We start from the raw sequence: 13,399 nt of genomic DNA, 5'->3' as shown, positions 1-13,399 counted from the left end.
TGTCCTCATACACTGTCAAAACTCCATCGAAACGATGATGTTTCAGTTGACTGATCAGGTTTGTAGCACTGAAGCTCGTGCTACTTTTGCCTCCTCGTGGAACTTGTTAGGAACATTTATTAAAAATAACCAGCGAACTGAAGAACTCCCACAATACCGATGCCATGTTCTCTGTAGTCAAACGTATGCACGCTGTGCTGCATTCACGGGGTGGTGGAAATTTCCCATTCCCATGTTTGCTAGTCATTAAAACACTACCAACGTCACATAAACGCAGCATTCACTGCAGACCAATCAGGTCTCAGAGTATAAGCGGAGCTCTTACAGTCTGCCGTGCTGACAAAATTATATTGGACTGATGTAATAATTTCCTGTTATTGTGCATCCGTAATAGCGGATCAACATCACTCAGATACGAAGCGCCACAGCGAATGACCAGAACGTTTGCAGACGTCGAACTTTCCTTCTGAGTCGTTGCAGAGCCTCTTCTGTTTAGCTCTCCTCCACCATGACTGAACATCTGGAAACGTTTTCCACTAACACGGGACCACTGTCTGCGACGTGGCAAAAGAAACACTAAAAAACAACACAATTAATCGCATTGTTACGCACGAAATGTCCTTTTCCTCAAAAAGCAGGCCTACTGCTATATGACAACAATGCAGTACATTCTGGTTTACAAACACTGAATCAAGGGTGTTCAACCTGCTGCTCCAGAGCAGCAAGTGGCTCTCTGAACCTTCCACAATGGCTCTTAATACATGGCTAAACATGCTAAAGAACTAACTCATGTTTACATATATATTTTTTTCATGGAATAATAACATTGAATTTCCACAACATGATGATTCTAAAAGTAGCAGGAATATTTTTTTGTTTGTTTTTTTACATAATTTTCCACAAATATCTACATCTCATAGAAGAACGTCTGGCTATTCTTTAAAAGCTTTATATTTTTCTTTATTTTAAAACCTAAAAATAGAAATAAAAATGTGGTTCTTCAAAAATAACAAAATTTCTATAGCAAATATTTATCATAAATTCTAAGTTGTCTTTTTTCCAAAGGTCTGGAAACATTTGCATCTCTAAAGGAGTTTTATGTAGCTGGCTGAGTGAAAAATGACTCTTTGGATTGGAAAGGCTGCAGACCCCTGCACTAAACACATAAACTGATTTAACTGCAGTTTTATTTTTAAACAGCAACAGTTAAAATATTTCTTCATATAAATTTATAAAATTAAATATTTATAAGAAAGAAGGATGAAATGTTCAGGATTTACTAACTAAAAGGTAAAACGTCAGAAGGATGGATTTAAAGCAATGAAGCGCTTGCTTCTAAACACAAAAGGAACAATATGTGATGAATATCAGCATCAGGTGAACAGACAGAAAGCAGGATGAGAATCTCACAGCTTCTCGATGGTGAGGAGAGAAATATTCACAATATGCACAATAACGTCCATCCATGCACCTTTAGTGCTTCATTATCCAGATTTCTGGCCTATACAGACATGGACAAAATTGTTGGTATCCTTCGGTTAATGAAAGAAAAATTCACAATGGTCACAGAAATAACTTGAATCTAACAAAAGTAATAATAAATAAAAATTCTATGAAATTTAACCAATGAAAGTCAGACATTGCTTTTCACCCATGCTTCAACAGAATTATTTAAAAAAATAAATTCATGAAACAGGCCTGGACAAAAATGATGGTACCCCTAGAAAAGACTGAAAATAATGTGACCAAAGGGACATGTTAACTCAAGGTGTGTCCACTAATAAGCATCACAGATGTGTACAATCTTGTAATCAGTCAGTGGGCCTATATAAGGGGCTACAGGTAGTCACTGTGCTGTTCCGTGACAGTGTGTGTATCACACTCAACATGGACCAGAGGAAGCAAAGGAAAGAGTTGTCTCTGGAGATTAGAAAGAAAATTATAGACAAGCATGTTAAAGGTAAAGGCTATAAGAACATTTCCAAGCAGCTTCATGTTCCTGAGACTACAGTTGCACATATTATTCAGAAATTTAAGATCCATGGGACTGTAGCCAACCTCCCTGGACGTGGCCGCAGGAGAAAAATTGATGACAAATCAAAGAGATGGATAATAAGAATGGTAACAAAAGAGCCCAGAAAAACTTCTAAAGAGATTAAAGGTGAACTTCAAGCTAAAGGAACATCAATGTCAGATCGCACCATCCGTCGTTGTTTGAGCCAAAGTGAACTTAATGGGAGACGACCAAGGAGGACACCATTGTTGAAAACAAATCATAAAAAAGCCAAACTACATGTTGACAAGCCACAAAGGTTCTGGGAGAATGTCCTATGGACAGATGAGACAAAAATGGAACTTTTTGCCAAGGCACATCAGCTCTATGTTTACAGATGGAAAAATGAAGCATATGAAGAAAAGAACACCGTCCCTATTGTGAAACATGGAGTAGGCTCTGTTATGTTCTGGGGCTGCTTTGCTGCATCTGGCACAGGGTGTCTTGAATCTGTGCAGGTACAATGAAATCTCAAGACTATCAAGGGATTCTAGAGAGAAATGTGCTGGCCAGTGTCAGAAAGCTTGGTCTCTGTTGCAGGTCATAGGTCTTGCAACAGGACAATGACCCAAAACACAACTAAAACACCCAAGAATGGCTAAGAGGAAAACACTGGACTATTCTAAAGTGGTCTTCTTTAAGCTGTGACCTAAATCCTATTGAGCATCTTTGGAAGGAGCTGAAACATGCAGTTTGGAAAAGGCACCCTTCAAACCTGCGACAACTGGAGCAGTTTGCTTATGAGGAGTGGGCCAAAATACCTGCTGAGAGGTGCAGAAGCCTCATTGACAGTTACAGGAATCGTTTGATTGCAGTGATTGCCTCAAAAGGTTGTGCAACAAAATATTAAGTTAAAGGTACCATCATTTTTGTCCAGGCCTGTTTCATGAGTTTATTTTTTAAAATATTTCTGTTAAAGCGTGGTTAAAAAGCAATGTCTGGCTTTCATTGGTTAAATTTAATAGAATTTTTATTTATTATTGCTTTTGTCAGACCGAAGTTATTTTTGTGAACATTGTGAATTTTTCTTTCATTTATTAAAGGGTACCAACAATTTTATCCACATCTGTAGATTCTCTAACTTTACATTTTTAGCTTGACTGTTCAGCGTCACCTCTTGCGCCTGCAGCCTCCGCTACCGGGAGTTAAGGGGTTAACATCTCTTTTCCGGGTGTAATGTCAGGTCTGTAAATGTAACTATAAACATGTGTGGTATCTACAGAAAGTACAGAATCTCAGCTAACAGCTCAGTAAAATCATTTCCATCACCAACAAACACAGTTAAGACAACAAATAATTCAAAAACCAGGTACACAAAGACCAACAATATGTAAACACAGATGATGTCTCACCATGAACAAATGACTCCTCTACTGAAAGCTCACATCTCACAGATTCACAGAGTCACTATAGTAACTAAATAGTTACGTAACTATGACCTCTGTTCTCAGCTGTTCTCTGGTTACGAGTCTGCAACGTGTTACAGAACTTTCTACATGTTGTCCTCCACACGCTTCATTAATAGGCATCAATATGTGACAGTAAGCCAGGACGGGATCAGCCAGCAGCAGCTTCCAGTCTGGTCCTGGAGCAGAGGGAACGTCTCCGGATCAGGAGCTGGAAGCAAATGGACAGGGGAGGGGCATGTGGACGGGGGAGGGGTGGAAGCTGCTGATTGAGAAGTAAACATGCTTTCACCTCAGTTTCCACAAGTCTCCAATAACACCAGCATAAGTCTCTAAATGTGTCGCTAGTCGCTTCTTTGAAATAGAGTCACTAGACGGGTTTGAAAACTCGCTAAATGTAGCGCTAACGTTAGCATCAGTGATTTAGCCGAGCTCTGACCTGTGTCTCAGTTTAATCGGTGTACTGGAAACGTTCTGCGTTTGGAACGCAAACTGCATTAAATGTGTTCAATTTTTAACACATTATGTTTTTTTTGTAATTATTTTATGGTAATTAATGCGTTAAAGTTTCACCCCTAATTTATACATAATTTATTTACTTATAAAAACATTTGAAAATTTATGATGTGAATTATTATTTATTAATGTGTTTCCAAATCTTATTAACTACAGACATATTTAAGGCCCTAATTATATATTTGATTTATTATTTATGTTTTTATTTCTCTTATTGCTTATTTAATGACACACTTAATTAATTATTCAGTGCTGTTTCTATGTATTTCATAGTGGCATGTCTCTTCCTCCATATTCATTGTGTCATATACAACATTTTACAGACACGTAAAGCAGTGCTTTATATATTTATATTTATATTTATATTTATATTTATATTTATATTTATATTTATATTTATATTTATATTTATATGTTCATTACTTGGTAATTACAATGAGTTGCAGCATGTTGGTCGACTCACGTGGTTAATATGCAGATGTACTGTCCTCTCCCATGTACGTCCTTCTGTAGTGGACATACTGCATGGACAAGCAGGTCTTCCGTTAAAATCGGAACTCCTGAACTCATCTGTGTTTTAGTCAGCTTTACAACTGTTTGACGACAACATGCAGACGCATGGCGTCCCTGGAGATAAGACGTATTGTTTCCTAACCACAGATTCAGATGTTTGGCACTGCTTCAGCGGGTCAGGACCGAAGTGTAAGTCCAAACCTGAAGGATCCTCTCCAGAAAATTTGTGTTTTAGTCCAGAAAACTGGCGGCATGTAAACAGGACAATTTGTTCTTCCCATGTCAGGACAGGTCCGTGTGTGTGAATCATGCATGAAGAGGAAAAGCAGCGCTTCCTTCCAGTATGTCTGCTTGGACAGCCTCCTTGGCTTGGGCTGGTGGCCGGCTGCCCAGCTCTTTAAACTGGAGCACGCACTGTCTGGGCGCACACGCATCCACCAGCAGAACACAGCTCGGCTTCTTCTGGTCCTTCATTCATGCACACATGCACGTGCACACGCATACATGCACACATGCCTCTCATTTCTCCACCAGGATGACTTGTGTGGCAGCTGTCAGAGAAGACGCAGCATCAGTGGCCCCCGGCATCAAACCCACCCCTTGAGAGTGAGTCGGGTGCTGAGCGGAGGACGGGAGTCAGACAGAGCTGCAGGTTGGCTCCCAGACGTCGTCATGGCTGCGGAACATGATCATGTTGAGCCAAAACTAACATAAAACAGATCAAATCCACATTATTCCTCTGCGGCTGCTCCAGTTTCCCTGCTATGTGTATGTGAAAGGATCAGGATGCTTTCAGTGTCATGTTTTATTTCAACAGAAATTAAACTGATGTTATAGATGATAATTAACCAAAATGGGATTTACACATTCCTCTGATTCAAACAGCATCTCTACGTGTTCGGGTGTGACCACGTTTTCTGTGTTTGTTCATAAATGTTAGATTTTATCAGATAACTCTTCATTACTGCTTCCACACATCCAAACACCCCCTAACGACAGCTGATCCTGCATCGTCTTCCTCCCGTCTCTTCTCTGAGATCGCCCCTAACGACGGCTGATCTGTCCTTCCATCGTTTACCAGCTGCTGGATTAACAAAACTCATCTAAAAGAGAGGAATCTAAATGAAGTGGCGTGTTGGATTATGTAAATAACTAGTCTGGTTAGTAACTGCTTAGTGTCTGGTTAGTAACTGGTTAGTATCTGGTTAGTAACTGCTTAGTGTCTGGTTAGTAACTGGTTAGTATCTGGTTAGTAACTGTTAGTAGGTTACTTTTTTCCTGCTGGAAAAGAGAACATTGTTGTTTTTTGGAGTTTGACAAAAATGTCAAGAATCTAAGTTTAAATAAAAATGTCTGATTAAATTCATTCAGCTACGATAATGATCAGGGTCATTAGCAGGAGGAACTCTGATTGGCCGTAACTTTAGGAGTCTATCAGAAACACTGACTGCTGATCATTTTTTCATGTAGTTGTCTGATCACGTGATGCTGCGGGCTGGGAATAAAAGTAGTGAAGGGGATTGTCATCCTCACGACGCTGTGGTTCCAGGTAAGAACTTAATAAATGTCACTGTGGCATCAAAACGAGTCAGAAACAGCGTTTTAAGGTCAGAAAACTTTTTGGGAGTGTTGCTTTAATTTTTCAAATAAGATTCCAATTTCTAATGTTTTAGAACAACACTGAAGAAAAAATTCCAGGTTATTTTTCAAATAACCAGGATTGATCAGTTCGGATCTATCTTGAAAATAAATCTGGTAAAAAGTTTAACTCAGATGTTATTTTTCCTCCTGTTTGCATCAAATGTAACATCAGAGAGATAAAATCACCTTGGAGACGATGATGAGTGACGGTTTGGAGGGAATCCAACTGAGAATCTCCTCAGTTATCGCACAATATGAAGTGTTTTCCCAAGTTTACAACATAAACACTTGAAGGTTTTACCCGTATAATTCCCAAATAGTCTTAACAAACAGGATGGAAATATCAGAATTTCATTTAATTTAACAGGGACAGCAAGACAGAAAGGTCCATCAGAAGGAGATAAAGGGTTCTGACTGGCTGAAGGACAGACAGAGAGATGTTAAAAAGATGATCATGAAGATGATGATGATGATGGCTGCAATCAGTGTCCAGTCAGAGATGTTGTCATTTTAAAAACACACACACAGTAAGGCCCATTTCTGCTCCCATACGTAAGTAAACAGCGACGTCCGTCGCCGTCCTCATGCTTCCATGTTTTGCCATGGAGGTTAAGTCAGTTCCTCCATCAGGCTGCAGTGCTGAGTTCAGTCTCATGAGCCGATGTCAGTTTCAGACACCGTTTAGCAGCCATAACACATCGCTAAAAAGTTGTTTCCAACCGCCTAACACGCCCTAAACACTCACACATAATCTTTATTCAAAAGGTTGCACACTTTCTACAGTTGTCCTTGTCTTTTTCTCCTTTTTTTTCCTTTCCTGATCCACTTCTTCTTCTCTGGTTTGTTTCTTTTGCTGGTCACGTGTCAGCTATTCCGCTCAGCACTGCCGCCGTGGTTTCTGATGGTATTCCTCCATCTTCTGCATCAAGCGACAGATAACTAAACTCCTTGAAAACGGACCAAAATCATGTACGTAACGACGCAGGAGACAGACAAACCTTTCTGTCCGTCTGCCTGTCCGTCTCCTGCGTCCATCATACATGAGCCTATACACACTCTAAAGAAAGCGTGTGTGAGGAATAAAACAGTGATTTCACACATGATGAAGCCTTTTAGCTGAGAACGAAACCTGATACAGAGAGATAAAACAAAGAAAGTACAGAAGCAGAGAGGAAGGGTGGGGCAGGACACCAAGGAGGGTGGGGGTCAAAAATAGAGATGGAGAGATGAAAGGAGGAATAAAAGGAACAACTGAGATCCTAAAAAGAGAGACATGAGTAAGATGATGCCGGCGGAGAGAAACAAAGATGGCTGTCAGCTCAGATGAAAGGAGAGATGAAGGACAGAAAACGTGTGGAGAGGTGGAGGATGATCCACCTGGAAATGTCAGCGATGAAGAGGAGAAAAGGATTCAGAAGTCTAGATCCAGTGGGACCAGGAAAAAGGATCAGGATTCTGGATCTCTGATAGATGCAAATCATTTACAGAAAGCTTCCCTTCACATGTCTTCATGGTGAACAAAACACGGAACCAGGTTCTCCTCATCCGCGTCCACTTTATCAGGTCCAGCTTGTAGTTCTGGGTTGGACCCCCGGTCTCCTCAGATCCAACAAGCTAATGGTTCCACAGCATTAAACGATCCTCGTCATCCTGACCTGACCTCGTACCAGACTTGTGAATTCTGCTTGCTTGAAGTGCTGTTTGTGCAAATCCTCAGAAATTAAATTAAACCAGTTAATTTAGACCTCTGGTTATAATGGCAGACTCACCCATCTGGCTCAGACTTTAATGATTTACAGCTAAATTGGCTGATGCAAAGTATTATACCTGTGGTGCTAAAACGCTGTTTATCTGCTGTCATTGTTTCAGATATCTGCTTTATAGAAACATGCTGGAACCGTAGACCTCGGTGAGGTCTGTTTAGCTCAGCTGGAACATTATCTGGATGTTTGACAGCGAAGCTGCTGACGCTGAGGAAACCGAGACGCTGAATGTTTGACTCTGTTTACCTGCTGAACCTTCCTGTTTGTTCTTACATGTCACTATTGTTGTGTAAAAACAGATTTCCAGCCTTTTTTTTTACGCTGGTGCAGTTTCCCGAAGTCGTAACTGAACATCTGTGGTTTGTTTTAGTCAACAACAGCTCCTCTTCATCCTCGTCTCTACAGCTCTGTTCACAGCAGCCGAGGTCCGAAGTCAACCGCAGCAATCAAACATAATCTATGAATTATCATTTCAAACATATAAATCATATGAGGATACAGATGAGTGATGAAAGTGAGGCCTTTGTGCTGATGCTCAGATAAATGCCCTGCTGACTGGACCTTTGAAATCATGTGACCTCAGCTGCTGTTTTGGGAATGCTGCTTGTGCCCGGTCATATCAGTTACCGGGGCAGATTTATCCTGAGTCCAGATCAGAAGGCGCCGAAGGAACCAAACCCAGATCACAGCTGTGTGACACAGCAGCCTAAAAACAAAGACACTAAAAAAGCTTCAGGTCATCCGAGTCCAGCTGCCGTTAAACACAGAGAAAAAACTTCTATTTCCATCTGTCCTTCAAGCAGCTCTGGACTCTGAGTGTCCAGCTCGGTCCTGCAGCTATGGCCACGTCCAGTTCTGATGACATGAAGCACGTTTCTGGGGTTTAAAGTCCTTGCATTGTGTTTTTGGTTGATGCATCTGAGACTAACGTCCTCTCTCCTGTGTCTCCTGCAGGCGGATGCTAAGATGGTGTGCGACGTGGTGAGCCGCATGGAGGACACAGAGCCCTTCTCCGCCGAGCTGCTGTCAGCCATGATGCGCCTGTGGTCTGACGCCGGCATCCAGGAGTGCTTCAGCCGCGCCCGGGAGTACCAGCTCAATGACTCAGCGCAGTAGTATGTCCACATCTTCCTTCTGTCTGTGTCCAAGCTTTGGTTAGAAAACATGAGCCTGCAGGAGCTGCTGCAGGTTCACGTTTTCCAACCATCCCGATTGTCCTGAAGATGAGCCACATGTTGGAGTTTGGTGTTTCAGAGTGGGTACAGTGTAACTTACATGTAGGCTATGCCCTGATCGATGCCTGACTCATTAGTGCCCACACTGCTCATTTATACGTCTGACAGCGATCACACACCAGCTGGTGACACATGATCCATCTGCATTCCTGGACTTGGTTTATGCTGAGTCGAGAGAGGAAGGAGGAGGAAGTCATTTCCCTCATACTTCCTGTTTAACTCTGCATCAAACATCCAGTCAAACAACACCAGAAAGAAGATGAAAGCAGAAGGATGGAGAGTCGGCTGGAACATCCAGTCTGAACATATTTGCTAGAAAGTCCAGTTTGCCTGTATTAGTTTCAGTTTAGTTTTTCTTTATTCTGTGTTTCCAGCTGTTTTGGGTGATTTTATTGTTTGTTCCTTGTGTTTTGGCTAGTTTTGGTTTGGTTTCCTAATTTGTTTGGACCCAGAGTTTTGGGTTAGATGCCATCACCACTAGCTTCAAGTTTTTACTTTAAATCTCATATTTCTTCTTGAATCAAAGCTTCATCCAAAGGATGATGCATATTGTGCACTACATCTATTTAAAGGCTGTTTTCTAGTATATGCATGGATGTTGATGGTATATTTGTAAATTTGCCACTTCATTAGACATTGGTGACTCATCCAATACACTTCTGCTCACTGCAGATTAAATTAATATATCAAGGCAAGGCAGTTTATTTATATAGCACATTTCATGTACAGGACAATTCAAAGTGCTTTACAAAAACAAAAACATTACAGATATTAAGAAATAGTAAAAGGCAGCAACAAATAGTTAAAAAAATCACAATAAAATAATAAGTTATATTAAAATTTTTCAAAGCAAGATAAATTAAAAAAGTTACTTTGCAGATTTCATGCAAAGGCACACAAGAAAATACATTTTTTTTAACCTGGATTTAAAAATGTCTACATTTGGTGAAAGTTTAATCTCTACTGGTAGTTTGTTCCACTTGTTTGCAGCATAACAGCTAAATGCTGCTTCTCCATGTTTAGTCTGGACTCTGGTCTGGACTAGTTGACCAGAGTCTTTGGACCTAAGAGCTCTGCTAGGTTTATATTCTCTGAACATATCACAGATGTATTCTGGGCCTAAACAATTCTGGGATTTGTAAACAAGCAGAAGGGTTTTTAAATCTATTCTGTGACTGACAGGAAGCCAGTGTAAAGATTTCAAAACCGGTGTTATGTGTTCAGGTCTCTTAGTGCTGGTTAAAACTCTAGCAGCAGCGTTCTGGATGAGCTGCAGATGTTTAATGCTCTTTTTAGGAAGTCCTGTTAAAAGACCATTACAGTAATCCAGCCTACTGGAGATGAATGCATGGATGAGTTTTTCTTGGTCTTTCTGGGAGACTAGACTTTTAATTCTGTTGATGTTTCTGAGCTGGTAAAAAGCTGTCTTAGTGACAGCTTTGATGTGGCTGCTGAAAGTTAGATCTGAGTCTATCAATACTCCAAGGTTAGGTTTTAAGAGCCCGAGTCTCCAGGTGTTTACCAATGCTGACCCTCTTCTCTTTGCTATCAAACAGAATAATCTCAGTTTTGTCTTCATTTAATTGTAAAAAATTTTCCCTCATCCAGGTGTTTATTTGTTACAGACACTGACATAATAAGTCTATTGGCCTACAGTTGTCTGGTGACAGAGACACATAAAGTTGTGTATCATCTGCATAACTTTGTTAATTAATGCTATAGTTCTGTAATATTTTACCCAAAGGGAGCATATACAAGTTGAACAGAAGATGTCCAAACACTGACTCCTGTGGGACTCCACAAGTCATGGCCACTCGCTCAGATTCATAGCTGCTGATCGTAACAAAATAACTGCGGCCTTCTAAATAGAACCTGAACCAGTTAAGGACCGCTCCAGAAAGTCCAACCCAGTTTTCCAGCCTGTGCAACAGGATTCTGTGATCTACAGTATCAAACACAGCACTTAAATCCAGCAGAACCAGGACTGATACTTGACCAGAACCAAGACTGATAATAGATCAGAACCAGGACTGATACTAGACCAGAACCAGGACTGATACTTGACCAGAACCAGCACTGATACTAGACCAGAAGCAGGACTGATACTAGACCAGAATCAGTCCATTACCACTTGGACCAGAGCTGTTTCAGGGTTGTGATGAGGTCGGAAGCTGGACTGAAATTTATCAAGATTTCTACTGAGGAAAAAACTGTTTTTAAAAAGTCGGATGGGATCCTGTCCAGAGTGCATGTAGTTGTTTAAAAATACCAAACTATTTCTTGTAAGATTTTTAAATCAGCCATATTAAATTGCGACATAAGATCAGAATTATTTCCAGGTTTTAGACACAGACTAGTTTTCTTGTTTGACTGTGTGGAATTAATATTTTTGCCTAATTGTTTTAATTATTTTGGCTAAAAAAGTTAGCAAATTGATTGCATTGGTTGGTTTCTCATATCATGAAACTTACATATCAGTTCAGTTCAGTTCAGTTTATTTGCCATTTGCAGAAAAGAACCACATTGGAAAACAGTTGCAAGGAACTCAAAGTGTACTGTCAGCATTTAACAGACAAAACAAAACATGGACACATCCTAAAACGCAAAATACTAAGAAACAATAAAAACACTGTATAAATAAATAGCAGTAAAAGAAGTAACTAAAACAGTAAAGTGCATATCTGAGGTATTTCAAAGTGCATTGTTCAAAGTCATGATAGCTTGTGGAAAAAAAACTTTTAGTATGACGAGATGTAGTGCATTTAATAGCGCGATATCTTTATATCATGAAATACTGGTAATTCAGCTAAATGAAAACACGTGGGAAAACAAGACAGTAACACCTTATAGCATCTCAGTGACACTACTGTGTTACTATGGTAACACACTTGTTACCAAGATGAGAAGAAGAGATGCTCCAGATGAGTGAGTGATTATTCCATTTCTCTCTGGTTCATCAGGAAAACCTGCTGCTGGTGCAACGTTTTCAGTTCCAAACGTTGCAGGAGAGACAGGAAGTTCAGTGCGATGAGATGAGTCTGATTCATTTAATAATCTTTGTAAACGTTTTGTATAATGCAGCAAAAATATTTTAACCCTTTAACACCATATTTATCATATTTATCCAGTTTATTTCATCACTTCATAGCAAAATCTTTGCTAAAAACCCTCTGTATACCACCTGATATGTGTCCTCTACCCCCTGGTGGATACTTTTTGCACTGAAATGATTCTGACTGATAACACACAGTAATAAACGGGACAAATGTGCTTTTGTTATTTGTTAGAGGGTCAAATAAATAATAAAAAGGGATTTTCCATCCATCATTATTTGGTTGAGGCATTACAGGGTTAAATGTTGTTATGCAACACAATAGTAAGATGAACTGAACATGAAACAGGAAGAAGTTGGATAAAGACGAAGGTGCAGAAAGGGTGGGATGACGACTGAGAAACAGGAAATGAGAAGAGCTGCAGAATTTCCAGAACCAACACATCAACATTTACAAACACTGTGTGTGTTTGTTAAATGTCACATTAAAGATTGATGCACACTTCCTGTTGAGTTGTGGCCTGTGGAGCAGAACCAGCCAATGAGGTGATAGGACACAGATCACATGATGAGAGGACTGCGTGCACCAGTGTGTGTCTGCATTGGGAAGAAGGAACCAGAGAAAATAAATTGCATAGTAAATATTATTTCATGATGTCATTTTCAGGGTTGTGAGCTCCATGTGGTAGTAGGACTGAGTGTGTGTGTGTGTGCGTGTGTGTGTGTGTGTGTGTGTGATCACACATGCATGTACATGTTTTTATTCCATGGAAAGCAGAACACTGCTCTGTGAATAAAGCAACTCCAGCTTGAAGCCACTTCTCTGTGAAAGAGCTGACCTATTTACCATAATGCACACACTGTGCGCTGCCTGCATGATTTACATTCCTGCCTTTGTGACTCGCTCTTACATTAGAGGCACAGTAACATCACATGCACACACACTCATAGGGAGTGATGTAAACCTGTCATTAAACAGACGCTGGACACAGCGCGACCTCGCTGTGGTGCTTTATTACCAACAGGTTCAGACTTATAGCAGGAAGTCTGACTTAAATCCCACATGACCCTCTGAGAGCCTCCATCTCACATTTGGTTGATTTAACCATCATAAAGCTGTGGTTCTGCTCTTGGTTTTATCTTATAGTCAGTGTATTTGTGATTTAAAGCAGGATTTGAGTAGCTTTGTCCTTCTTCCTCTACCTCCCAGAGTTCAGTAA

General features: G+C 40.3%; 1 protein-coding gene across 2 annotated transcripts in view; it reads left to right on the top strand.

The window, feature by feature from the left end:
* Nucleotides 1-13,399, top strand: part of gnao1a (guanine nucleotide binding protein (G protein), alpha activating activity polypeptide O, a) — a 103,677-nt gene that overhangs the window by 62,310 nt on the left and 27,968 nt on the right. For both annotated transcript variants that reach the window (XM_041996121.1, XM_041996122.1), the window contains exon 4: nucleotides 8,847-9,007. In XM_041996121.1, coding sequence (XP_041852055.1) covers nucleotides 8,847-9,007 — 161 coding nt within the window. The remainder of the gene's footprint in view (nucleotides 1-8,846; nucleotides 9,008-13,399) is intronic.

This window comes from Melanotaenia boesemani, chromosome 10, assembly GCF_017639745.1.
Source record: "Melanotaenia boesemani isolate fMelBoe1 chromosome 10, fMelBoe1.pri, whole genome shotgun sequence".
Taxonomy (NCBI): domain Eukaryota; kingdom Metazoa; phylum Chordata; class Actinopteri; order Atheriniformes; family Melanotaeniidae; genus Melanotaenia; species Melanotaenia boesemani.
Note: the sequence above shows the minus strand (reverse complement) of the source record. Positions and strands in the feature narration are given on the sequence as shown.